Source organism: Dromiciops gliroides, chromosome 2, assembly GCF_019393635.1.
Source record: "Dromiciops gliroides isolate mDroGli1 chromosome 2, mDroGli1.pri, whole genome shotgun sequence".
NCBI lineage: Eukaryota > Metazoa > Chordata > Mammalia > Microbiotheria > Microbiotheriidae > Dromiciops > Dromiciops gliroides.
The window spans coordinates 654,311,070-654,338,784 of NC_057862.1; the positions used below are offsets into that span (position 1 = coordinate 654,311,070).

The 27,715-nt window shown below is 42.7% G+C and overlaps 1 protein-coding gene across 1 annotated transcript in view; it reads left to right on the forward strand.

The window, feature by feature from the left end:
- Positions 1-27,715, forward strand: part of PMFBP1 (polyamine modulated factor 1 binding protein 1) — a 266,935-nt gene that overhangs the window by 233,752 nt on the left and 5,468 nt on the right. Inside the window, exons 39-60 of the mRNA XM_043981207.1 lie at positions 2,112-2,246; positions 3,516-3,575; positions 4,285-4,344; positions 5,161-5,295; positions 6,125-6,262; positions 6,924-7,061; positions 10,412-10,549; positions 11,352-11,489; positions 12,170-12,307; positions 12,942-13,079; positions 13,927-14,049; positions 14,695-14,844; positions 15,476-15,613; positions 17,452-17,586; positions 19,097-19,228; positions 20,193-20,330; positions 21,681-21,818; positions 23,169-23,306; positions 24,279-24,413; positions 25,235-25,366; positions 25,982-26,116; positions 26,850-26,987. Coding sequence (XP_043837142.1) covers positions 2,112-2,246; positions 3,516-3,575; positions 4,285-4,344; positions 5,161-5,295; positions 6,125-6,262; positions 6,924-7,061; positions 10,412-10,549; positions 11,352-11,489; positions 12,170-12,307; positions 12,942-13,079; positions 13,927-14,049; positions 14,695-14,844; positions 15,476-15,613; positions 17,452-17,586; positions 19,097-19,228; positions 20,193-20,330; positions 21,681-21,818; positions 23,169-23,306; positions 24,279-24,413; positions 25,235-25,366; positions 25,982-26,116; positions 26,850-26,987 — 2,850 coding nt within the window. The remainder of the gene's footprint in view (positions 1-2,111; positions 2,247-3,515; positions 3,576-4,284; positions 4,345-5,160; positions 5,296-6,124; positions 6,263-6,923; positions 7,062-10,411; positions 10,550-11,351; positions 11,490-12,169; positions 12,308-12,941; positions 13,080-13,926; positions 14,050-14,694; positions 14,845-15,475; positions 15,614-17,451; positions 17,587-19,096; positions 19,229-20,192; positions 20,331-21,680; positions 21,819-23,168; positions 23,307-24,278; positions 24,414-25,234; positions 25,367-25,981; positions 26,117-26,849; positions 26,988-27,715) is intronic.

Below are 27,715 nucleotides of genomic sequence, written 5' to 3' on the forward strand. Positions count from 1 at the left end.
GTCTTATTTTTCCCATGTTCCCTACAACATTTGTCATTTTCCTCTGCTGTCCTATTATCCAGTCCAATAGGTATGATCTTCCAAGTTGTCTTTGGCTGTAAAATTATTTCACCCTGTCCTTTTATGGGTTCTGCTGCTACAGGAATTGTCTTATAGCATTATTTGAAGGTATTTGGAGGGGTCTTGGGGAGAACTCATACAAATCACTGCCTTTCCTCTGCCATCTTAGCTCTGGCCCTCCTGTCCTTCCTTTTCGAAGCTGGTCACTCTCTCTTGCATAACTCTCATTTCTTTTACCAATTTGTCTTCTACCTCTCTTATTTGATTTTTTAAATCCTTTTTGAGCTCTTCCAAGGCTTTTTGGTCTAGAGACCAATTCCCCTTCCCCTTTGAGATTTCACATGTAGGCATTCTGACGCTGTTGTCCTCTTCTGAATTTGTGTTTTGCTCTTCCCTCTTGTCACAGTAGCTTTCTATGGTCAAGGCTCTTTTCTCCTTTTTACTCCTTTTTAACTTATTTCATGACTTTTAAAGTTGAGCTCTGCTCCTAGGATACAGGGAGCACTGTCCTAAGCTTCTTGTGCTAAGGGCCAGGGACCTAGTCACTGACTTAATGCACTGGGGCCTAAGAGGCTCATGGCTTGCACACTGTACTGAGGTGGCCCAGCCTAGTCACACCTATTGTGCCAAGGTTTCCAGGTCTGTCAGTTTGCCTTCTGCTCTAGGACTGGAGTCCTCACAGGTGGCCTGCTCTGCCACCAGCTTGCTGATCCAGGACCAAGGAACCTCAACTGCTGATCTGTGTTATGGCTAGGCACCTCCCACTGGCTTTCCCAGACACTGTCTGTGCTGGGCTGTGTTGTTCTTTTATCCAAGTGAGACAGACCTTTCCTAAAGTCCTTCTAAGTTATCTTAAGTTGGAAAATTGTTTCATTCCATCTTTTTATAGGTTGTCACTTCAGAATCTGTTTAGAGGTTTGATTTAATGCTGTTTCCAAGGGAAACTGGGGAGAGCTCAGGCAACTTCCAGGCTTTTCTCCACCATCTTGGTTCCATCTTCCTCTTTCTCCATGTTGGGGGCATTTTTAATAATACAGATGAAATAGGAGTGCCAAAGCTCCTGGACATTTGCAAGACCATTTCCAATCTGCTCTTATAGGATGGCTTACTAGTTGCTTGGTTGATTGTTTTATACCTGGAAACCAAAATAGAAATGGGCTGGAGTAGAGGCCAGGATGCTAACTACCCACATTTTTACCATGTGAATGAGACAAAAGAAAGCCAAGAGAGGCAGGTTTCCAACCAAACTCATTCCAATTTTCTTTGCAAGAGTTTCTAGAAAAGGTCAAAAGTATTAATGAGAACAATATTCTCCTACCAAAGCTAGTTTTTACTTTCATGTACACTCACAAAGACAAACATCACTTCTTTCTTTCTTTCTTTCTTTTTGGTGAGGCAATTGGGGTTCAGTGACTTACCCAGGGTCACATAGTTAGTAAGTATTAAGTGTCTGAGGCCGAATTTGAACTCAGGTCCTCCTGACTCCAGGGCCAGTGCTCTATCCACTGCGCCATCTAGCTGTCCCTCTTTTTTTTTTAGAATAAGATGGTGGTTTATTTAGGGGCAAGGGAAGGGAAGGGAAACCAAGAGAAATCCTTGGACTTCTCATGGGGAGATAGGTATGGAACAAAGCACGTGGCTCTGAGGTACCAATCTCCTCTTTCTTTTAATAATACAGATGTAATAGGAGCTCTAAAACTCCTGGACCTTTGCAGGAGTGGGAGAATGAAGAACAAACAACAGGGGTTAGCTAACTGGTTGGTTGGTTGGTTTGTTGGTTAAAAAATGGTTTGGAGTGGAGGGCAGGGTACTAACCACCTATGTTTTTACCACATGAGTGAAACAAAAGAAAATCAAGAGAGTCAGCTTTCCAACCAAACTCACTCCAATTTTCTTTGCAAGAGTTTCTAAAAGTGGTTAAAAGTATTGATGAGAACAAGACAAAATGTCATAGCATGAAGTGTAGAACTGTGGCTCAGAGTGATAGGTGCTAGCATTTTAGATGGCAGGTAATACCTAGTTTCTTGGCTTTCTTCTTCAATGGCAAGTAGGAGAAGGAAAAAGTGAATGAGCCTGAGGATGAAAACCAGGGTCTCCAGGATAAGATTGAATCTCATTCATCAAGAGAAGACTCACCTAAAAGGCGCAGTTCTACTGAGAAGAAGATCAAACAGCAGGCTGAAAAGGTGAGCAGACCTAAGAGCACCACATTGGTGGAGAAGGGGGTTAGCTCTGGACCGTCATTCTGTAATCTAGACACCCATCCTTCGTCACAGATGTATCAGTCCTATGATGTTTAAAAAGGTTCAGGAGACATAGTTCCTGAGTAATTTAATAATTTTATTAATAAAGTTATTATTAATAATAATGTTATTAATAAAAGGATGGTCATTTGGCCATTCCTCTTAAACCAAAGACCCATAATGGCAGTAGGTTCACAGTTTATATGCCTTCAAAGAGTAGGTGTTCCCAAGGGATACCTAATGGACTCTGATCAGTTAACAGAATGGAAGGTAGGCTATCTTGGGGTATATGACTTGTTTCACCCAAATTTTGATTAAAGACACATCAATTTCCATATCACTTGTTAAGACAAAAGAGAGGGTCCACATTTTCCCAGACCTGTCTGAGCAAACACAATCAGCAGGAATATACCCATTAGCCAAACTTAGAATTTCTTTTATGGTCTGATTAGATGTTGGCCTGGGTAAATCTCTAAGAGAGATTTCCTACACTGGTTGATTTCTGGATAAGGAAGTATAAAAGGGGAAAAACCTTGATCCTATCATAATAACTAGTTGCTAAATATAAGAGAAAAATATTCATTTCTTATATTCCCCCAGTAAGTAATTCATGCCTAAAATCCTATGGCCAAGCTCATTCCTAGGCTTGCTGGTGAGCACCCACCCTTCCATGTCTTCCTACCAAAACCAGGTTACACATTCATCTCACAATCACCCAAGCAAAGGTCATGTCTTTCTCCACAACACTTCTAAAACTATAGATTAATTGGGAGCCCCAAAATACCTGGATCTTGGCACCATCTTTTCCCACCTCTTCTTTGAGGTAAGCTAACTGTTTGCATGATTGGTTTGATAAAAGCTGAAAAACAAAATAAAAAGGACTGAGAGTAGAAAATGAAGGCTATCTACTCTCATTTCTACTATGAGAGTTAGTAAGAAAAGAATCAAGACAGTTTTCCAACCAATTCGCTCCCATTTTTTATGCAAAAGTTTGTAGAAGAAGCCAAAAAGATTTATGAGAAAGGCCAAGACATCTCAGAATGAAGTGTTGGACTACAGTTCAGGGTGATAGGTGTGGACATTTAGGTGACAGGTAATTCCTGATGCCAGTGGCTTTGTTCTTCAATGAGGGAATAGAAGGACAGATTGAATGAGCCTGAGGGTAAGAATCAGAGTCACCAGTATAAGATCAAATCTTATCTATTGCTACAGGGTTCACCTAAAAGGAAGCTTAGTTCGGCTGAGAAGAAGATCCAACAGCAGGCAGAAAAGGTGAGGAGACCCACAAGCACCAATAGGTAGAAATGGAGGACTGCTCTAGACAGTGTATAATCTAGCCACCCATCCTTGGTCAAGGAGATAGCACTCCCCAGTAAGTAACTAACACCTAAAATCCTATGAGCAAGCTCAATCCGAAGCTTGCTGGTCAGCATCCACACTTCCAAATCCTCCTACCCAAGCCAGGTAACACATTCATCTCACACTCACTGAAGGAAAGGTCACATCTTTCTCCACATAATAAACACTTTTTAAAATATAGATTGATTGATTAGGAGCCCCAAACCACCTAGACCTTTGCACCAGCTTTTCTCACCTCTGCTTTAAGGTGGGCCAACTAGTTGGTTGATTAGGGGATTGTAAGATGCAAACCACAAGGAAATGGATGGGAGTAGAAGCAGGAAGACAGCTACCCTCATTTCTACTATGAGAGTAAGAGGGGGGAGAAGTCAAGACAGTTTTACAAATAAAATTACTCCAATTTTCTATGCAAAAGTTGTAAAAGGCATCAAAGAGATTGACGAGAACAAGCCAAGACATCAGGAAATGAAATGTGGGACTGTGGCTCAGGTCAATAGGTATGAACATCAGGTGGCAGGTAATTCCTGATGTCTATGATGAGGAAGAGGAGGATAGATTGAATGATCCTAAGGATGAGAATAGTAGACTCCAGAATAAAATAAAATCTTATCCGTTGCAACAGGATTCGTCTAAAAGGAAGCTCAGTGCTTCTGAGAAGAAGATCCAACAGCAGATAGAAAAGGTGAGGAGACCCAAGAATACCACCTTGATGGAGAACAGGGACAGCGCCAGATAGTCAGTCATTCTGAAATCTAGCCACCCAATTTGCCACAGAGATATCAGTCCCCAGTAAGTTACTAACATCTAAACTTTTATGACCAAGGGCAATCTCAGGCTTGCTTATCAGCATCCAATCTTACTTATTCTCCTACGGAAGCAAGGCTTCTCTTTCATGTCATTGTCGCTGAGGCAAACATCAATTCTTTCTCCATGTAGGGAGAACTTTTAATGATACTTAATAGTAGCCACTAACACCTGGAATTTGGCTCCACCTTGTCCCTCCTCCTCTTTGAGTTGGCTGACTGCCTGGTTGACCAGTTGTTTAGAGTTGGAAAACAAAGTAGAAATGGGTGGGAGACAAGGACAAGGGAATACCTACCCTTGCTCCTACAATGTGAGTTAGCAAGTCAGGACAGTCTGTTTTCCAAACAAACTCACTCTAATTCTCTTTGCAAGAGTTTGTAGGAGGGGCAGCTAGGTGGCGCAGTGGATAGAGCACCGGCCCGGAGTCAGGAGGACCTAAGTTCAAGTCCAACCTCAGACACTTGCCAATTCACTAGCTGTGTGACCCTGGGCAAGTCACTTAACCCCAATTGCCTCACCAAAAAAAAAAGAAAAGAAAAGAAAAGAGTTTGTAGGAGAGGTCAAATAAATTGATTTGAATGATCCAAGATGTCTCCAGATGAAGTGTGGGACTGTGGCTCAGAGCAAGAGGTGTGAGCATTTTAGGTGGCAGACAATTTCTGATATCTGGGCTTTGTTCTCCTATGAAGAGTAGCAGAAGGACAGATTGAATGAGCTTGAAGATGAGAACCAGAGCCTCAGGGATAAGATGCAATATTATTCATTACAACTGGACTCCGCTACAACCAAGCTCTGTAGTGCTGAAAAAATCCAAGAGCAGGCAGAAAAGGTGAGCAGACCTAACAGCACCACCATGTTGGGGAAGGGGGAGAGCTCTGGACAGTTATTCTGAAATCTAGCCTCCCATCCTTTCTTTTTTTTTTTTTTGGAGGGGGGGCTGGGCAATGAGTGTTAAGTGACTTGCCCAGGGTCACAGAGCTAGTGTCAAATGTCTGAGGCTGGATTTGAACTCGGGTCCTCCTGATTCCAGGGCCGGTGCTTTATCCACTGCACCACTTACCTGGCCCTCTCCCATCCTTTCTCACAGAAATATCACTCCCCATTAAGTAACTAAAGCCTATAATACTATGACCAAGCTTACTCCTAATCATGCTGATCAACCTCCAACTATATCTATTCTACTCCCAAAACCAGGTTTCACTTTTATGTCACACTTGCTGAGGCAAAGGTTACTTCTTTTTCCATGAATTAAGCGCTTTTTAAAACATAGATTTGTTAGGAGCCTGAAACACTTAGACTTGGCACCAACTTTTTCCAACTCATATTTGAGGTTGGCTAACTGGTTGGTTGGTTGGTTGTTTTAGTGATGGAAACAAAAGGAGAAATTGGTTTAAGTGGAGTGTAGGAGTCAACCAACCGACCCTCCTTCCTACTATGTGAGTGAAAAGGTGAGAAAAAAACAAGTCAGGAAAGTTTTCCAACCAAATTCACTCCAATTTTCTTTACAAAAGTTTGTAGAAGTGGTCAAAAAGATAGATGAGAACACAGCAAGACCTTACAGGATGAAGTATGGGAATGTGGTTCAGGATTTTATGTGTGAGCATTTAGGTGGCAAGTAGTTCACGATGTCTGGGGTTTTGTTCTTCAATGACGAGTAGGAGAAGGGCAGATTGAATCAGCTCGAGGATGAGAACCAGAGTCTCCGGGATAAGATGCAATATTATTCGTTGCAACTCGAATCGACTACAAGAAAGCTCAGTGCTACTGAGAAGAAGATGCAAGAGCAGCTAGAACAGGTGTGGACAAAGAGCACAACAGTAGTGGGAAAATGGGACAACTATAGACAGTCATTCTATGATCTAGACACCCATCCTTTGTCACAGAAATGTCACTGACCAGGAAGTAACTAACACCTAAAAACCTATGTCCAAGCTCATCCCTCGGCTTGCTGGTCAGCATTTAACCCTACCTATCCTCCTACATGTCACATTCACTAAGGCAAAGGTGACTTCTTTCTCCCTGTAGTGAGCACTTTTAAATATAGAGATTTCATTAGAGCTCCTAACCACCTGGAACTTGGTACCTCCTTTTCCGACCTCCAATTTGATATTGGCTTAGTGCTTGGTTGGTCGATTGGTTGGTTGGTTGGTTGGTTAGTTGTTTCAGAGCTAGAAAAAAAAGAAATGGATAGAAGTGGAAGGCAGGAGGCTACCCACATTCGTTCCTATTTTGTAAGCAAGAAAGTGAGAACAAAGAAAGCCAAGACAATCAATTTTCCAACCAAACTCACTCCAATTTTCTTTACAAGAGTTAGTAGAAGAGGTCAAAGAGATTGATGAGAACAAGGCAAGATGTCAAAGGATGATGTGTGGGACTGTAGCTCAGGGCAAGAGTGTGAGCATTTTAAACAGCAGATAATTCCTGATATCTGGGACTTTGTTCTTTTATGAGGAGTAGGAGAAGGACAGATTGAAGGACCTCGAGAATGAGAATCAGAGTCTCCGGGATAAGATGCAATGTTATTCATTTCAACTGAACTCAGCTACAATCAAGCTCAGTGCTGCCGAAAAGGATATGAGAGAACAAGCAGAAAATGTGAGCAGACCCAAGAGCACCACAATGGGGGGAAGGGAACAGCTTTAGACAGTTACTCCATAATCCAGCCACTTTGTCACTGAGATATCACTCCCCAGTTATTAATTGACACCCAAAATCCTATAAGGAAGCTCCCTCCTAGGCTTGCTGGTCAGCATGCAATCCAATTTGTCCTCGTACTAAAGCCATGTTTTACGTTTTTTTTTTTTTTAGTGAGGCAATTGGGGTTAAGTGACTTGCCCAGGGTCACACAGCTAGTAAGTGTTAAGTGTCTGAGGCAGGATTTGAACTCAGGTACTCCTGAATCCAGGGCCAGTGCTCTATCCACTGCACCACCTAGCTGCCCCCATGTTTTACTTTTATGTCATACTCACTGAGCCAAAGGTCACTTATTTCTCCATGTACAGAAGGCCTCCAAAAATATAGATTTAATATGAGACCCAAACCAACTGAACCTTGGCACCACCTTCCCTATACCTATTGGAGACTGGTTAACTAGTTGTTTGATTGGCTGTTTTAGAACTGGCAACCAAAAGAGAAATATGTGGGAGTGGAGGGCAGGAGGCTAAATACTCACATTCCTACTCTATGAGTGAGAAAATAAGAAAAAAAGAAAGTCAAAAGAGTCAATTTTCCAACCAAAAGCACTCTAGTTTTCTTTGCAAGAGTCTGCAGGAGAGGTCAATACATTGATGAGAACCAAGAGGTCCCAGGATAAAGTGTAGGACAGTGGCTCAGGGCAATAAGTGCGAGCATTTTAGGTGGTAGGTAATTCCTGATGTCTTGGTCTTTATTCTTTGATGACAAGTAGAAAATAGACAGACTGAATGAGCTCGAGAGTGAGAATCAGAGTCTCCGGGATAAGATGCAATATTACTGCTTGCAACTTGATTCAGCTGCAAACAAGATCAATGTTGTTGAGACGATCCAGCAGCAGGTAGAAGAGGTGAGCAGACAAAAGCGCATCACTATTGTGAGGAAGGAACAGCTCTGGACGGTCATTCTATAATTTTATTATCCATCCTTTGTCAAAGAGATACCACTCCCCGGTCAGCAACTAATACCTAAAAACTGATGAGCAAGCTAGCTCCTGGGCTTGTTGGTCCATATCCCACCTTCACTATCCTACCAGAGTCAGGTTTCACTTTCCTGTCACACTCTCTGAGGCAAAGGTCACTTCTTTCTCCATGAGGGGAGTGTCTTTAACCATTTAGATTTAATAGGAGCCCCGACCCAGCTGGACTTTTGCACCACTTTTTCCCACTGCCTCTTTGAGACTGGCCAACTGGGTTGTTGGTTCATAGTTAGAAACCAAAGGAGGAATGGGTGCAATTAGAAAGCAGGAGGCTGTTTACACTCATTTCTACGGGGGGGGGGGGGGGGGAGAACTGTCAAATCAGCTTTCCAACCAAACTGATTTCAGTTTTCTTTGAAAGAGTTTGTAGAAGACACCAAAGAGATTAATGAGAACAGGCCAAAATATCACAAGATGAAATGTGAGAGTGTGACTCAGGGCAATAGTTTTGACCACTCTGAGGAGCAAGTAATTCCTGATGTCTGGGACTTTATTTTTCAATGAGGAGTAGAAGAATGACAGATTGAATCAGCTCGAGGGTGAGAACCAGAGTCTCCGGGATAAGATGCAACATTATTCATCACAACTTGAGGCAGCTACGAGAAAGCTCAGTGCTGCTGAGAAGAAAATCCAAGAGCAGGCAGAAAAGGTGAGCATAGCTAATAGCACCACAATGCTGGGGAAGGGCACAACTCTGAACAAACACTCGGTAATCTATCTTCCCATCCTTTGTCACCAAGATATCACTCCCTAGTAAATAACTAGACCGAAAATCCTTTGACTAAGCTCACTCTTAGACTTGCTGGTCAGCAGGCCACCCTACATATCCTCCTATCCAAGCTAGCTTTCACTATGGTTTCAAACTCATTGAAGTTTCGAAAGGTCCCTTCTTTGTCCATTTAAGGAGCACTTTTAATAATATAGGTTACCTTTGGAGTTTTATGGGAGCACCAAACCACCTTGATCTTGCACCACCCTTTGCCCGATTTCTATTTCTAACCACTTGGTTGATTGATTCCTTTGTCATTTTAGAGTAGGAAACCAAATAGAAATGGATGGCTGTGAAGGGCAGGGGGACTGGTTATATGCCCTTGTTCCTACTATGTGAGTAAGGAAGTGAGAAAAAAGAAAGTCAACACAGATTTCCAATCTAATTCATTTGAATTTTTCATTCCAAGAAATTATGGAAGTCAGAGATTAATGAGAATAGGCCAAGACCTCACAGGATAGTGGCTCAGAGGAATGGGTGTGAGCATTTTAGGTGGAAGGTAATTCCAAATGTCTGGGAAGTTATTCTTCTATGAGACATAGGAGAAGGACAGATACAATGAGCTCAAGAACGAGAACCAGAGTCTCCGGGAGAAGATGGAATATTACACATTGCAACTGAACTCAGCCACAATCAAGATCAGTAGTGCTGAGAAGATCCAGCAGGAGGCAGAACAGGTGAGCAGATCTAAGAGGACCACAGTGGAGATGAAGACAGACCGCTCTAGACAATCTTTCTGTAATCTAGTCACCACTCCCTTCTCACAAGGCTATCACTCCCCAGTATGTAACTAAGGATTAAAATCCTGTGACCGGGGCAGCTAGGTGGCGCAGTGGATAAAAGCACCGGCCCTGGATTCAGGAGTACCTGAGTTCAAATCTGACCTCAGACACTTGACACTTACTGGCTGTGTGACCCTGGGCAAGTCACTTAACCCCCCATAGCCCTGCAAAACTCGCCCCCCCCCCCAAAAAAAAAAAATCCTGTGACCAAGCTCACTCCTCCACTTCCTGGTCAACATGCAAACCTGCCAGTCCTCCTACCAAAACCAGATTTCACTTTAGCATCATAGTCACTGAGGCAAAGGTCACTTCTTTCTCCAAGCAGAGAGCACTTGAAAAAACATTTTTTTAATGGAAGCCAAAAAATCCTGTACCTCAGCACCCCATTTTCCCACCTCCTGTTTTAGGTTACCTACCCAGTTGTCTGGCTGGTTATTTTAGAACTAGAAACCAAAGGAGAAATGGGTGGTGTGGAGAGAAAGAGGCTACCTGACCTCTTGCTACTATGTGAGGAAGAAAGGAAAAAGAAAATCAAGAAAGTCAGCTTTCTAAGCAAACCCAGTCCAGTTTTCTTTGCAAGAATTTGTAAAAGACATCAAAGTGATTGATGAGCTCAGACCACGAAGTCCCGGGATGAAGTGTGGGAGAGTGGCTCAGGGAGATAGGCATTTTAGGTGTCAGGTCATTTCTGATGTCTGGGGCTTTGTTCTTCAATGATGAGTAGGAGAAGGGCAGATTGAATCAGCTCGAGGACGAGAACCAGAGTCTCCGGGATAAGATGCAATATTATTCATCACAACTTGAGGCAGCTACAAGAAAGCTCAGTGCTGCTGAGAAGAAAATCCAAGAGCAGGCAGAAAAGGTGAGGAGGCCTAAGAGCACCACACTGGTGGGGAAGGGGGACAGCTTTGAAATAACTCTGTAATGTAATGTCACAGAGGTGTCATTCCCCAATAAATAATGGCTGAAACTACTCATGTATAACTTACTTTGAATTGCTTGAGTTCTTGTGGGTGGGGGGTGGGAATGGAGGGAGGAAGAGAAGTTGGAACACAAGGTTTTAAAAAATTGATGTTTAAAATTTGTTTTTACATATATTTTGGAAAATAAAATTCTATTAAAAATAGCGGCTAAAATCCTGTAGTGAAGCTCACTCCTAGGCTTGGTGGTCAGCATCCAACCATCTCTATCCTCCTAACAAAGTCAGCTTTCACTTTCATGTCATACTCAATGAAGCAAAGATCACTTCCTCCATGTAGGGAGCAGTTTTAAAAATAGAGATTGAATAAAAGCCCCAAACCACCTAGATCCTGATAGCACCTTTACCAACCTCCTCTTTGAGGTTGGCTAGCTGGGTTGGATGGTTGACTGGATGCTTTAGCGCAGGAAACCAAAGGAGAAATGGGTAAGAGTGAAGGGGACAGGAGACTACCAACCATTGTTTCTATTATGTGAATGAGCAAGTGAGAATAAAAGAACGAGACACTCAGTTTTCTAACCAAACTCTCTCCAATTTTCTTTGCAAGAGTTTGTAGAAGAGGTCAGAGTTTGATGAGAACCTGACAGGATAAAGTGTGGGGATGTGGCTCAGAGCAATAGGTGTGAGTAATTTAGGTGGCATAGAATTCCTGATGTCCAGCACTTGTTTCTTCATTGAGGAGTAGCAGAAGGACAGATGGAATGAGCTTGAGAATGAGAATCAGAGCCTCTGGGATAAGATGCAGTATTATTCATCACAACTTGAGTCAGCAACAAGAAAGCTCAGTGCTGCTGAGAAGAAGATCCAAGAGCAGGCAGAAAAGGTGAGGGTACCCAAGAGAACTACAATGGTGATAAAGGGGACAGCTCTAAACAGTCATTCTGTAATCTGTCCCTCTATCCTTTGTCACACAGTTACCACTCCCGAGTAAATAACTAATGCTTAAATCTTATGACCAAGCTCACTCCCAGGCTTCCAGGTGAACCCTACCTATCCCCCTAAGGAAGCCATAATCTATTTTCATGTAATACTCACTGAGGCAAAGGACATATCTTTCTCCACATAGTGAGCACTTTTTAAAATATAGATTTTTTTAAATAAATAAATAAAAATATAGATTTTCTAGGAGCCCCCTGGACTGGTACCATCTTTTCCCACCTATTATTTTAGGTTTGCTACCTGGTTGGTTGGTTAGTGGCTTTAGAGCTGGAAACCAAAGGAGAAATGGGTTGGAGTGAAGGAACAAAGGATACCTTCCATTTGTTTCTACTAGTTGAGTGAGGAAGAGAGAAAAAAGTTTAAGATAATCAGTTTTCCCACCAAAATCACTCTGATTTTGCTTTCCAAGAATTTGTAGAAGAGGTCAAAGTAATTGATGAGAACAGGCTAAGACACCAAAGGATAAACAATGAACAGGAGACTACGACTCAGGCCAATAAGGATAGCATTTTAGGTGACAGGTAATACTTGATATCTGGGGTTCTGATTTTCAATGAAGAATAGGACAAGGACAAGTGGTTTGAGATGGAGTATGAGAACCAGAATCTCCGGGGGGAAATGATATCTTACCCATTGCAACAGGATTCACCTACAAGAAGACTCAGTGCTGCTGAGAAGAAAATGCAACAGCAGGCAGAAAAGGTGAGCAGACACTAGAGAACCCATAAGGCTGGGCTCTGGACATTCCCTCAGTAATCAAGCCATCTATTCTTTGTCACAGAAGAATCACTCGACAGTAAGCAATTAATAGCTAAAATCCCATGACCAAGCTAATTCCTAGATCAACACTTCCTATCCTAGCACCAAAGCCTGGATTCACTTTCATGTCACATTCACCAAGGCATATGTCATTTCTTTCTCCATGTAGGGAGCACTTTTTAAAATACTGATTTAATAGGAGCCCTAAACCACCTTTTTCTGCCTCCTATTTAAGGTTGGCTAACTGGTTGGCTGGTTGGTTGGTTGGTTGGTTGGTTGGTTTAGAGCCAAAAACCAAAGGATAAATGGGTGTTAGAAGAAGATAGGAGACTACTGACCTTTGTTCCTATTATGTGAAAGAGAAACTGAGGAGAAAAAAATCAAGAGAGTTTCTTAACCAAACTCATTCCCATTTTCTTTGCAAAAGTTTTTAGAAGAAGTCAAAGAAATTGATGAGAATAGACTAAGACATCACTGATGAAGTGTTGGACTGTGGTTCAGTGCAGTAGGTATGATAAGCATTTTATGTGGCATGTAATTGCTGGCATCTGGGGCTTTGTTCTTTAATGATGAGTAGGAGGACAGATCTTATGAGCCAGAGGGTGAAAATCAGATTCTCCAAGAAAAGAGGTCGTATTATACATTGCAAGGAGAGCCACCTCCAAGAAAGCTAACTGCTGCTGCTGAGAAGAAAATCCAACCACATGCAGAAAAGGTGAGCAGAGTCTAGAGCACCTCAGTGGCAAGGAAAAGGAAATGCTCTAGACACTCACTCTGTAATCTAGACACCCATCATTTCTCAGAGGTATCACTCCCCACTAAGTAACTAACACCTAAAATACTATGAATAAGCTCAGTCATAGGTTTCCTGGTCAGATTCCAGCCTTACCTTCCCTCCTATCAAAGACAGTTTTCACTTTCATGTTACACTTACTGAAGCAAAGGTAACTACTTTCTCCATATAGAGTATGTTGTTTAGAATACAGATTTAATAGAATCCTAAAACTACCTGGACATTGACACCATCTTTACATTGACACCATCTTTTCCAACCTCCTATTTGAGGTTAGCTAACTGGTTGGTTGCTTGGCTTTTTTAGAACTGAAAACAAAAGGAGGAATGGGTGGGAGTGGAGGGAAGGAGTCTATCTATGCTCACTACTACTCGGTAAGAGAACAAGTTTAAAAAAAGAAAGGAGGGATGGAGGGGGTGGTGAGTTTTCTAGCCAAATTCATTCCTATTTTCTTTGAAAGAGTTTGTAGGGGCAGGTAGGTGGTGCAGTGAATAAAGCACTGGCCCTGGATTCAGGAGGACCTGAGTTCAAATCTGGCCTCAGACACTTGACACTTACTAGTTGTGTGACCCTGGGCAAGTCACTTAACCATCACTGCCCCGCCAAAAAAAAAAAAAAAAGCACTTGTAAAAGAAGTAAAAGAGATTGATAAAATAGGCCAAGACATCTCAGGATGAATTGTGGGACTGTGGTTCTGGTCTTAGGTGTGAGCATTTTAGAAGGCTTATAATTCCTGACATCTGGGGCTTTGTTCTTTAATGGCAAATAGGAGGACAGATGGTATGAGCCTGAGGATGACAACCAGAGATTGGAACATTATCCATTGCAACGGGACTCATCTATAAGAAGATTCAGTGTTCCTGAGAAGAAGATCCAACAGCAGGCTGAAAAGGCAAGCAGATGCTAGATGACCCATGATGGTGGGGAAGAGGGATAGCACTGGACAATCGCTCTGTAATCTAGCCACCTATCCTTTGTCACAGAGATATCACTCCCCAGTAAGTGATTAAAATTTCATACACTATGATGAAGCTCACTCCTGGGCTTGACGGCCAGCATCCAACCTTACTTAGCCTCCTACCAAAGCCAGGTTTCATATGCATGTCTTATTCACTGAGGCAGAAAAAGGTTAATATTTTCACCATGTAAGAAGAGTGTTTTAAAACAGGAGCATCAAACCACCTAAAGCTTTGCACCATCTTTTCACCGTTCCTATTTGAGGTTGGCTACCTGGTTAATTTCTTGGTTGTTTTAGTGTTGAAAACCAAAGGAGAAATGGGTGGGAGTGGAGAGCAGGAAACTACCTACTCTAACTCCTCCTCTGTAAGGAAGTTAGAAAAAAAGACCATCAGTTTTACAACTGAACTAACTCCAGTTATCTTTGCAAGAGTTTGTAGAAGAGGTTGAAGTGATTAATGAGAATAGTCCAAGACATCATAGGAAGAAATGTGGGACTGTGGCTTAGGGTGTTGGGGGTGAGCTTTTTAGGTGGCAGGTGATTCCTGATGTTTGGGCTTTGTTCTTCAATGATGAATAGCAGAAGGAAAGACCGTATGAGTCCCAGGATGACAACCAGAGTCTCACTGAAGAGATGCAGAATTATCTATTGCCTTGGGACTCACCAACAAGAAAACTCAGTTTTACTGAGAAGATCCAACCACAATCAGAAAAGGTGAAGCCCACAATGGTGGGAAATGGGTACAGCTTTAGACAATCATTCTGCAATCCGAACACCTGCTTTTTGTCATAGAGCTACCATTCCCCAATAAATGGCTAACATAAAATCCTATGACCAAGCCACTCCTAGGCTTCCTGGACAACATCCTAGCCACTCCTTACCAAAGCCTGGTTTCACTTTCATGCCACACTCACTAAGGGAAAAGGTCACTTCCTTTTCCATATAAGGAATTTTGTTTAAAATCTTTATTTAAGAGGACTCCCACATCACTTGGACCTGTGCATCTCTTTTTCCCACTTCCATTTGGAGGTTGGCTAACTGGTTGGTTGGTTGCTTGGTTGTTTTAGATTTGAAAACCCTAAAGGAGAAATGGGTGGGAGTAAAGGACAAGAGACTGGCTAGCTACTCTCCTGCTCTGTGAGTGAGGAAATTAGAAAAAAGGAAGTCAAGACAGTTTCCCAACCAGATTCACTCCAATTTGCTTTGAAAGAATTTATAGAAGAGGTAAAAAACATTAATGAGAATAAGCCAAGACATCACAGAATAAAGTGTGGGACTGTGACTCAGGGTGCTGGAGGTGAGCATAGAAAGTGGCAGGTAACCACCAATGACTGGATCTTTTTTCTTCATTGACGAGTAGGACAGGGGCAGATTATATGAGCCTGAGGATGAGAATCAGATTCTCAGGGATAAGGTGCAATATTATCCATTGCAACGGGACTCAGCTACAAGAAGGCCCAGTTCTGTAGAAAAGAAGATGTTTCAGCAGGCAGAAAAGGTGAGCAGACCCAAGAGCATCACAATGGAAAGGAAAGGGGACAGCTCTGGACAGTCATTCTGTAAACTAGACACTTACCCTTTGTCACAGAGCTATCATTCCCCAGGAAGTGGCTAACCCCGGAAGTCCAATGACCAAGTTCCCACCTTTGCTTCTTGGCCAGCGTCCAACCTTACTTATCCTCCTACCAAGGCCAGATTTCACTTCCTTGTCATGTTCACTGATGTGAAGTCATTACTTCTACCAGATAGGGACAGTGTTTTAAAACACAGAGCCTGAAAGTAGGAATGTCCCACCACCTTTGCGCCACTTTTCCTGACTTCCTATTTGAGGTTGGCTAGCTGTTTAGCTGCTTAGTTGTTTTAGAGCTGAAAACGAAAGGAGAAAAGGGTGGGAATAGAAAGCCAGAGGCTACCTATTCTCACCCCCACCTTTCTGAGGAACTCAGAAGAAAAGAAAGTCAAGACAATCAGTTTTCCAACCAAACTCACTTCCATTTTCTTTGCAAAAGTTTGTAAAATGGGGCAGCTAGGTGGTGGAGTGGATAGAGCACTGGCCCTAAATTCAGGAGGACCTGAGTTCAAATTCAGCCTCAGACACTTGACACTTACTAGCTGTGTGATGCTGGGCAAGTCACTTAACCCTCGTTGCCCTGCCCGCCCCCCCAAAAAAAAAGGTTTGTAGAAAAGGTCAAAGAGACAGATGAGAATAGACCAAGACATCACAGGATAAACTGTGAGAATATGGCTCACAGTGTTGGGGATGAGAATTTTAAGTGGTAGGTAATTCCTGATGCTTGGGATGTGTTCTTCCATCACAAGTAGGAGGATAGATCCTGTAAGGAGAGAGAGAGACAGAGAGACAGAGAGAGAAAGAGAGAGAGATCCTATAAGTCTGAGGATGACAACCATAGTCTCAGGGATAAGGTACAATATTATCCATTACAACAGGACTCATCTACAAGAAGACGCAGTTATACTGAGAAGAAGATATTTCAACAGGCAGAAAAGGTGAGCAGACCCAAGGACACCAAAATAGTATGGAAAGGAGACAGCTCTGAGTAGTCATTCTGTAATCTAAGCACCCATCCTTTGTTACAGAGCTATCATTCCCCAGTAAGTGGCTAACACCTAAAATCCTCTGACCAAGCTCACTCCTAGCTTGCTGGTCAGCATTCAGTCCTATACATCCTTCTATCAAAGCCAGGTTTCATTTTCATGCCACACTCACCAAGGAAAGAGGTCAATACTTTCACCATGTAGGATGAACATTTTAAAATACAAAGCCTGAAAACAGAAATGTCCTACCACCTGGACCTTTGTACCACCTTTGCCCACTTCTTATTTAAGGTTGGCTACTTGGTTGGTTGGTTGGTTGTTTTAAAGTTGAAAACGAAAGGAGAAATGGGGGTAGGAGTGGAGGGCAGGAGGCTACCTACTCTTACTCCTCCTCTCTGAGTGAATTAGAAAAAAAGAAAATTAAGACAGTCAGTTTTCCAACCAAATTCACTTCCATCGGGGGCAGCTAGGTGGCGCAGTGGATAGAGCACCGGCCCTGGAGTCAGGAGTACCTGAGTTCAAATCCAGCCTCAGACACTTAACACTTACTAGCTGTGTGACCCTGGGCAAGTCACTTACCCCCAATTGCCTCACTTTAAAAAAAAAAATTCACTTCCATTTTCTTAGCAAGAGTGTATAGAAGAGGTCAAAGACATAGCTGAGAATAGGCCAAGGCATCATAGGATGTAGTGTGAGACTAAGTCTCATAAGCTGGGAGTGAGAATTTCAGGTGGCAGGAAATTCCTGATATCTGGGGCTTTGTCCTTTATTGACGAGCAGGAGGATAGATCCTATGAGCCTGAGGATGAGAACCAGATTCTCAGAGAAAAAACACAATATTATCCATTGCAACGGGGTTCATCTACAAGAAGACTCAGTACTGCCGAGAAGAAGATTCTTCAGCAATCAGAAATGGTGAGCAGACTCAAGAGCACCCCAGTGGTGGGGAGAGGGGACAACTCTGGACAGTCATTCTGTAATCTAGATACATGTCCTTTTTCACAGAGCTATCATTCCCAAGTGGCTAATACCTAAAATCCTATTACAAAGCTCACTCTTAGGCTTCCTAGACAGCATTCAACCTTACTTATGCTACTACCAAAGCCAGGTTTCACTTTCATGTCACACTCACAGAGGCAATGGTCAATACTTTCGCCATGTAGGAAGAGTATTTTAAAATATGGAGCCCAAATATAGTAACATTCAATGACCTGGAGTTTCATTTTCTCTTTGAGGTTGGCTACCTGGTTAGCAGCTTGGTTGTCTTATAGTTGAAAACCAAAGGAGAAATGAGTAGGAGTGGAGGGCAGGAGGCTACCTACTCTCACTCCTATAGAAAAAAGAAAATCAAGGTAGTTTTCCAATCAAACTCACTTCCATTTTCTTTGCAAGAGTTTGTAGAAGAAGGAAAAGAGATTGATGAGAATAGGTCAAGACATCACAGGATGAAGTGTGGGTGAGAATTTCAGGTGGCAGGTAATTCCTGATGTTTGGGACTTTGTTCTTCAATGATAAGCAGGAGGATAGATCCTATGAGTCTTATTATCCACTGCAACGGGGATCATCTACAAGAAGATTCAGTTCTGCTGAGAAAAAGATGCTTCAGCAGACAGAAAAGGTGAGCAGACCCAAGAGCATCACAGTGGTGGGGAAAGGGGACAGCTCTGGACAGTCAGTTCTGTAATCTAGACACCCATCCTTTGTCATAGAGTTAGCATTCCCCAGTAAGTGGCTAACCCCTGAAAGCCTATGAGCAAACTCACTCCTAGGCTTTTTGGTCAGCATTCAACCTTACTTATCATCCTAGCAAAGCCAGGTTTTACTTTCATGTCATACTCACAGAGGCAAAGATCAATCCTTTCACCACATAGGGAGAGTGTTTTAAAATATACAGCCCTAGGGGGCAGCTAGGTGGCACAGTGGATAAAGCACCGGCCCTGGAGTCAGGAGGACCGGAGTTCAAATCTGGCCTCAGACACTTGACACTTACTAGCTGTGTGACCCTGGGCAAGTCACTTAACCCCCTTTGCCCCGCAAAACAAAACAAAACAATAAAATAAAATATACAGCCCAAACATAGGAGCATCAAACCTTTGCACTAACTTTTCCCACTTCCTAATTGAGGTTAGTTAACCTGATGGTTGCTAGTTGTTTTAGATCTGGAAACGAAAATAGAAATGGGTGGGAATGGCACATGGGAGGCTCCTAAAATGTGATTGAGAAATTAAAAATAAATCAGTAAAGACAAACAAACTCACTCCAATTTTCTATGAAAGTTTCCAGAAGTCAAAGACATTGATAAAGAACAGGCCAAGAAGGCATAGGATGAAGAAGTATGGGACTATGGCTTAGGACAACAGGTGTGAGTATTTTCTGGAGTAGTTAATTTCTGAAGGCTGTGACTTTATTATTCAATGAGGAATAGGAGGACAGATATTATGAGGACGAGGATGAGAATCAAATTGTACAGGAAAAGGCGCAACATTATCCAATGCAAAGGGACTCTCCTACAAGAAGATTCAGTTCTGCAGAGAAGACCCAGCAGCAGGCAGAAAAGGTGAGCAGACCCAAGATCATTTCAGTGGTGGGGAAGGAGATAGCTCTGGGTTTTCATTCTGTAAATTAGGCACCCATCCATCGTCACAGAGCTATCACTCAGCAGGATGTAACCAACACCCCAAATCCTATAGCTAAGCCCACTCTTAAACATCTTGGTCAGGGCAGCTAGGTGGCGCAGTGGATAGAGCACCAGCCCTGGATTCAGGAGGACCTGAGTTCAAATCTGGTCTCAGACACTTAACACTTACTAGCTGTGTGACCCTGGGCAAGTCACTTAAACCCAATTGCCTCAACAAAAAAAACCCAAAAAACAAAAAAAAAAACCATCTTGGTCAACAACCATCTCTACCTATTCTCCTACCAAAGCCAGGTTTCATTTTCATGTCATACTCACTGAGGCAAAGGTGAATACTTTTCTCCATGTAGGAAACACTTTTAAGAATATCATTTTGGGGGGAAGGCTAGGTGGCAAAGGCACTGGCCCTGGATTCAGAAGGACCTGAGTTCAAATCAGACACTTGCCACTCACTAGCTGTGTGACCCTGGGCAAGTCACTTAACCCTCATTGCCCTGCCAAAAAAAAAAAAAAAAAAAAGAATATCTATTTGGAGCCCCAAACTACCTGCACCGTGACACCACCTTTTCCTACCTCCTCTTTAAGGTTGTCTAACTAGTTGGTTGCTTGGTTGTTTAAGAGCTGAAAACCAAAGGAGAAAGGTGTGGGAGTGGGGGCCAAGTGGCTACCTACACATATTCCTACTATGTGAGCAAGGAAGTGAGCAAAAAGGAAATCAAGAGAGTTTCCAACCAAACTCACTCACATTTTCTTAGTAAGACTGATGAGAATAGGTCAAGACATGGCAGGATGAAGTGTGTAACTGCGGCTCATAGGATTAGGGGTGAGCATTTTAGGTGGCAGGTAATTCCTGACATCTGGGGCTTTGTTCTTCACTGACGAGTAGGAAAAGGACAGATGGTGTGACACCGAGGATGACGACCTGTGTGTTCAGGGCAATATGCAATGTTATCCACCAAAAAGGGAGTCCACTTCAAGAAGACCCAGTTGTGCTGAGAGGAAGATGCTTCAGCAGGCAGAAAAGGTGAGCAGAGCCAAGAGCACCACAATTCGGGGGGGGGGCGGCAATAGTGACAACTCTGCACAGTCATTCTAGTCCCCCACCCTTTCTTACACTCCCCAGTAAGTAACTAACTCCTAAAATCGCAATCCCAGGCTTTCTAGTCAGCATCCAAACCTCCCTATCCTTTTACCAAAGCCAAGTTTCACATTCATGTCATACTCATTGAAGCAACGTTCACTTCGTTTTCCATTTAGGGAGTACTTTTGAAAATACAGATTTAATAGGAACCCCAAAGTACCTGGACCTTTACACCACCTTTTCCCACCTCCTATTTGCAGTTACCTAACTGGTTCATTGGTTGGTTGTTTTAAAGCTGGAAACCAAAGGAGAAATGAGTAGGACTGGAGGGCAGGAGGCTGCTTACCCTCAGTCCTATTATATGGGGGAGCAAGTGAGCAAAAAGAAAGTCAATAGAGTCTGTTTTCCACTCATACTCATTCTAATTCTTGTTGCAAGAGTTTTTAGAAAGGTTCGAAGTGATTGTTAAGAAAAGGCCAAGGGGGTGCAGCTAGGTGGCGGAGTGGATAGAGCACCAGCCCTGGATTCAGAATGACCTGAGTTCAAATCTGGTCTCAGACGCTTAACACTTACTAGCTGTGTGACCCTGGGCAAGTCACTTAAACCCAATTGCCTCAACAAAAAAAACCCAAAAAACAAAAAAAAAAACATCTTGGTCAACAACCATCTCTACCTATTCTCCTACCAAAGCCAGGTTTCATTTTCATGTCATACTCACTGAGGCAAAGGTGAATACTTTTCTCCATGTAGGAAACACTTTTAAGAATATCATTTTGGGGGGAAGGCTAGGTGGCAAAGGCACTGGCCCTGGATTCAGAAGGACCTGAGTTCAAATCAGACACTTGCCACTCACTAGCTGTGTGACCCTGGGCAAGTCACTTAACCCTCATTGCCCTGCAAAAAAAAAAAAAAAAAAAAAAAAAAAAGAATATCTATTTGGAGCCCCAAACTACCTGCACCGTGACACCACCTTTTCCTACCTCCTCTTTAAGGTTGTCTAACTAGTTGGTTGCTTGGTTGTTTAAGAGCTGAAAACCAAAGGAGAAAGGTGTGGGAGTGGGGGCCAAGTGGCTACCTACACATATTCCTACTATGTGAGCAAGGAAGTGAGCAAAAAGGAAATCAAGAGAGTTTCCAACCAAACTCACTCACATTTTCTTAGTAAGACTGATGAGAATAGGTCAAGACATGGCAGGATGAAGTGTGTAACTGCGGCTCATAGGATTAGGGGTGAGCATTTTAGGTGGCAGGTAATTCCTGACATCTGGGGCTTTGTTCTTCACTGACGAGTAGGAAAAGGACAGATGGTGTGACACCGAGGATGACGACCTGTGTGTTCAGGGCAATATGCAATGTTATCCACCAAAAAGGGAGTCCACTTCAAGAAGACCCAGTTGTGCTGAGAGGAAGATGCTTCAGCAGGCAGAAAAGGTGAGCAGAGCCAAGAGCACCACAATTCGGGGGGGGGGGGCGGCAATAGTGACAACTCTGCACAGTCATTCTAGTCCCCCACCCTTTCTTACACTCCCCAGTAAGTAACTAACTCCTAAAATCGCAATCCCAGGCTTTCTAGTCAGCATCCAAACCTCCCTATCCTTTTACCAAAGCCAAGTTTCACATTCATGTCATACTCATTGAAGCAACGTTCACTTCGTTTTCCATTTAGGGAGTACTTTTGAAAATACAGATTTAATAGGAACCCCAAAGTACCTGGACCTTTACACCACCTTTTCCCACCTCCTATTTGCAGTTACCTAACTGGTTCATTGGTTGGTTGTTTTAAAGCTGGAAACCAAAGGAGAAATGAGTAGGACTGGAGGGCAGGAGGCTGCTTACCCTCAGTCCTATTATATGGGGGAGCAAGTGAGCAAAAAGAAAGTCAATAGAGTCTGTTTTCCACTCATACTCATTCTAATTCTTGTTGCAAGAGTTTTTAGAAAGGTTCGAAGTGATTGTTAAGAAAAGGCCAAGGGGGTGCAGCTAGGTGGCGGAGTGGATAGAGCACCAGCCCTGGATTCAGAATGACCTGAGTTCAAATCTGGTCTCAGACGCTTAACACTTACTAGCTGTGTGACCCTGGGCAAGTCACTTAAACCCAATTGCCTCAACAAAAAAAACCCAAAAAACAAAAAAAAAAACATCTTGGTCAACAACCATCTCTACCTATTCTCCTACCAAAGCCAGGTTTCATTTTCATGTCATACTCACTGAGGCAAAGGTGAATACTTTTCTCCATGTAGGAAACACTTTTAAGAATATCATTTTGGGGGGAAGGCTAGGTGGCAAAGGCACTGGCCCTGGATTCAGAAGGACCTGAGTTCAAATCAGACACTTGCCACTCACTAGCTGTGTGACCCTGGGCAAGTCACTTAACCCTCATTGCCCTGCAAAAAAAAAAAAAAAAAAAAAAAAAAGAATATCTATTTGGAGCCCCAAACTACCTGCACCGTGACACCACCTTTTCCTACCTCCTCTTTAAGGTTGTCTAACTAGTTGGTTGCTTGGTTGTTTAAGAGCTGAAAACCAAAGGAGAAAGGTGTGGGAGTGGGGGCCAAGTGGCTACCTACACATATTCCTACTATGTGAGCAAGGAAGTGAGCAAAAAGGAAATCAAGAGAGTTTCCAACCAAACTCACTCACATTTTCTTAGTAAGACTGATGAGAATAGGTCAAGACATGGCAGGATGAAGTGTGTAACTGCGGCTCATAGGATTAGGGGTGAGCATTTTAGGTGGCAGGTAATTCCTGACATCTGGGGCTTTGTTCTTCACTGACGAGTAGGAAAAGGACAGATGGTGTGACACCGAGGATGACGACCTGTGTGTTCAGGGCAATATGCAATGTTATCCACCAAAAAGGGAGTCCACTTCAAGAAGACTCAGTTGTGCTGAGAGGAAGATGCTTCAGCAGGCAGAAAAGGTGAGCAGAGCCAAGAGCACCACAATTCGGGGGGGGGGGGGCGGCAATAGTGACAACTCTGCACAGTCATTCTAGTCCCCCACCCTTTCTTACACTCCCCAGTAAGTAACTAACTCCTAAAATCGCAATCCCAGGCTTTCTAGTCAGCATCCAAACCTCCCTATCCTTTTACCAAAGCCAAGTTTCACATTCATGTCATACTCATTGAAGCAACGTTCACTTCGTTTTCCATTTAGGGAGTACTTTTGAAAATACAGATTTAATAGGAACCCCAAAGTACCTGGACCTTTACACCACCTTTTCCCACCTCCTATTTGCAGTTACCTAACTGGTTCATTGGTTGGTTGTTTTAAAGCTGGAAACCAAAGGAGAAATGAGTAGGACTGGAGGGCAGGAGGCTGCTTACCCTCAGTCCTATTATATGGGGGAGCAAGTGAGCAAAAAGAAAGTCAATAGAGTCTGTTTTCCACTCATACTCATTCTAATTCTTGTTGCAAGAGTTTTTAGAAAGGTTCGAAGTGATTGTTAAGAAAAGGCCAAGGGGGTGCAGCTAGGTGGCATAGTGGATAAAGCACCAGCCCTGGATTCAGGAGTACCTGAGTTCAAATCCAGCCTCAGACACTTGACACTTACTAGCTGTGTGACCCTGGGCAAATCACTTAAGCCCCATTTCCCTGCAAAAAAAAAAAAAAAACTAAAGAAAAGGCCAAGGGGGCAGCTAGATGGCGCAGTGGTAAAGCACCGGCCCTGGATTCAGGAGTACCTGAGTTCAAATCCGGCCTCAGACACTTGACACTTACTAGCTGTGTGACCCTGGGCAAGTCACTTAACCCTCACTGCCCTGCAAAAAAAAAAAAAAAAAAAAAGGCCAAGATATCACAGGATGAAGTGTGGGACTGTGTCTCAGGAGTGAGCATTTAAGGAGACAAATAATTCTTGACATCTGGGGCTTTGTTCTTCAATGACGAGTAGGAAAAGGACAGATGGTGTGACACCGAGGATGACGTGTGTGTCCGAGATAATATGCAATGTTATCCACCAAAACAGGAGTCAACTACAAGAAGACTCAGTTGTGCTGAAAAGAAGAGGCTTCAGCAGGCAGAAAAGGTGAGCAGAGCCAAGAGCACCACAATTTGGGGGGAAAAGGACAGCTCTGGAAACTCATTCTGTAATTTAGACACCCAACCTTGTCACAAAGCTAGCATTCTCTAGGGGGCAGCTAGGTGGCGCAGTGGATAGAGCACTGGCCCTGGAGTCAGGAGTACCTGAGTTCAAATCCAGCCTCAGACACTTAACACTTACTAGCTGTGTGACCCTGGGCAAGTCACTTAACCCCAATTGCCTCACCCAAAAAAACCAACAAAAACAAAAAAACAAAACAAAACAAAGCTAGCATTCTCCAGTAAATAGCTACCATCTACAATTCTATGATTAAGGTCACTCCTTGGCTTTCTGGTCAGCATCCAAACCTAAGCATCCTACGGAAGCCAAGTTTCACTTTCGTTTCACACACTGAAGTAAAAATCATTTCTTTCTCCATGTAGGAAGCTCTCTGAAAAATATAGATTTAACAGGAACCCCAAACCATCTGCACCTTGACACCACCTCCCTTTAAGATGGGATAACTGGTTTGTTGGTTGGTTGGTTTTAAGCTGGAAATCAAAGAAGAAATGGAAGGCAATGGAGGGCAGGAAGCTACCTACTCTTGTTTGTACTTTGTGGATGAGGAAATGAGAAAAAAAAATCAAAATAATCAATTTTCCAAGCAAACTCAGTCCAATTTTCTTTGCAAGAGTTTGTAGAAGAGGTCAAAGAGATTGATGAGAACAGGCCAAGATGTCACAATGTTGCTCAGGGAAATAGATTTGAACATTTTAGGTGGCAGGTAATTCCTGGTGTTTGGGTCTTTGTTCTTCAATGATGAATAGAAAGACAAATTGAATGAGCCTGAGTATGAGAACCATAGTCCCCTAGAGGAGATGCAATACTATCCATTGAAACAGGACTTATCTACAAGAAAGCTCAGTGCTGCTGAGAAGATCCAACAGAAGGCAGAAAAGGTGAGCACTCAAGAGCACCACAAGAGTAGGGAAAGGGAACAGTTCTTGACAAGTCATTCTCTAATCTAGCCACCCATCCTTTTTCACACAGGTTTCCTGTAAAAGTAAATAGCTTATACCTAAAATCCTATGACCAAGCTCACTACTAGGCTTCCTGGTCAACATCTAATCCTACCTTATCCTTCCAGAGCCAGGTTTCACTTTCATGTCACACTTATTGAAACAAAGTTCTCTTCTTTCTCTATGTATTGAACACTTTTAAAAATATAGGAGCTCCAAACACCCTGAACCTTGGCACTACCTTTTCCTACCTCTCATTTGAGGTTGGCTAATTGGTTGGTTGGTTGGTTGGTTGGTTGGTTTAGATCTGAAAACCAAAAAAGAAATGGGTGGTAGTGGATGGCAGGAGGCTAGCTACCTAACCTCATTCTTATTTTGTGAGGGAGAAAATGAACAAAAAGAAATTCAAGGCAGTTTTCCAAGCAAACTCACTCCAATTTTCTTTGCAAGAGTTTGTAGAAGTCAAAGAGATTGATAAGAACAGGCCAAGAGGTCACAGGATGAAGTATGGAACTGTGGCTCATATATGGATGTTTTTTCTTCAATGAGGAGTAGAAGAAGGACAAACTGAATATGCCTGAGGACGAGAACCAGTGTCTCTCGGATGAGGAACAATATTGTCCATTGCAATGTGATTCACCTACAAGAAGACTTTGTGCTGCTGAGAAGATCCAACAGCAAGCAGAAAAGGTGAGCAGACCCAAGAACACCACAATGGTGGGGGAGAGGAAGAGCTCTGAGCAATCATTCCGTAATCAAGGCCACCCATCCTTTGTCAAAGATGTATCACTATCCAGTAAATAACTAATACTTCAAATTCTAAGACCAAGTTCATTTCTAGGCCTCCTGGTCAACATTCATCCCTACCAAGCCACTTGTCATTTCAAGGTTTCACTTTTCCACCCCAGTTACTCAAAGGCAGGCAGCTTCTTTCTTTATACAGGGAAGAATTTAATATTGATAGACTGATGTAGTTGGGATTCCCCAAACTAGCCCCCAATCATGGCCTTCCCTTCCCCTATTTTATTTGCATCTGGCAATGGCTGATTAGTTGCTAGTTGTTTTTAAACATGGAAACCAAAGAAGAAATGGTTAACAGCAGAAGCAGATGGTTAACCTACCCTAATTTCCAAAATGTGATGAAGAGAGGAAAAGGAAAACCAAGATCATTTCTTTTTCAACTAAACTTGCCCCAGTTTTCTTTGCAATAAAGGAATTTCTGAGAAGAATTAAAAAAACAATCAATATAGCTAGAGAATGGCCAAGATATCACAGGAGGAAGGGTGGAATTGTAGAGAAGGGTAGCTAGTGTGCACTTTGCTCTTAAATAACAATACTAGTAATAGGTCACATTTATATATTATGCTTCAAGAGTTGCAATGTACTTTACATATATTATCTCATTTGATCAATGAGGGAGTAGGAGAAGGAGAAAGTGGGTAAGCTAGAGGAGGAGAACGAGATCCTCCGAGATGCACTGAAACACTGTACGAAGCAACTGCAGTCAGCTGCAAACAAACTCCAGACCACCGAGAAGACAACAGAGGTGAAGGAAAATGAGGTGAGCATTGCAAAGAACTGAATGTCAGGGAACCATTCACGGGCTGCCAGGTAAGTCACAGAGAAGTTCTGACTCCTCCATTATGGAAGGAAAATGAATCCTGGCTTCTCTGGTCACTTTAGAACACAGTAGCACCAGGGGTAGCTAGGTGGCACTGTGAATAGAGTACTGGCCCTGGATTCAGGAAGACCTGAGTTCAAATCCAGCCTCAGACACTTGACACTTACTAGCTGTGTGACCCTGGGCAAGTCACTTAACCCGAACTGCCTCACCAAAAACCAAAACAAAACAAAACAAAGAACATAGTAGCACCTCTAACAGATTTCTCAAATGACTTCTACTTTGAGTGTCTCTTTCAGTGTCTCTGTCCTCATAATTATATCTTTTTAGTATTTTATCTTCATGTTGGTGTCCCTCAGTTTTGTCACTTCTCAAGTTCTTAGCATGAATTCCAGACTTTTGAGATGACCTCATTTCCCCTGAATCCATATTCCTTAGCTTCTACAGAAAGTAAACACTTCTCTTGACAGAAGACCAAATAATTTCATTTTAGGAATGGTCTCACCCTTGAGCCATTTGTATTCGGAAATCAGACAACATTCAGTCTTAAATTACTCAACACAGTAATTCCCAAGTTCAAACATCTTGAGGTTCCACATGAATAGGTTCTATAAATCAAGAGATGGAAGGAAATAAAGCATTAAAAGACAACAGATACTCTGTGTGTG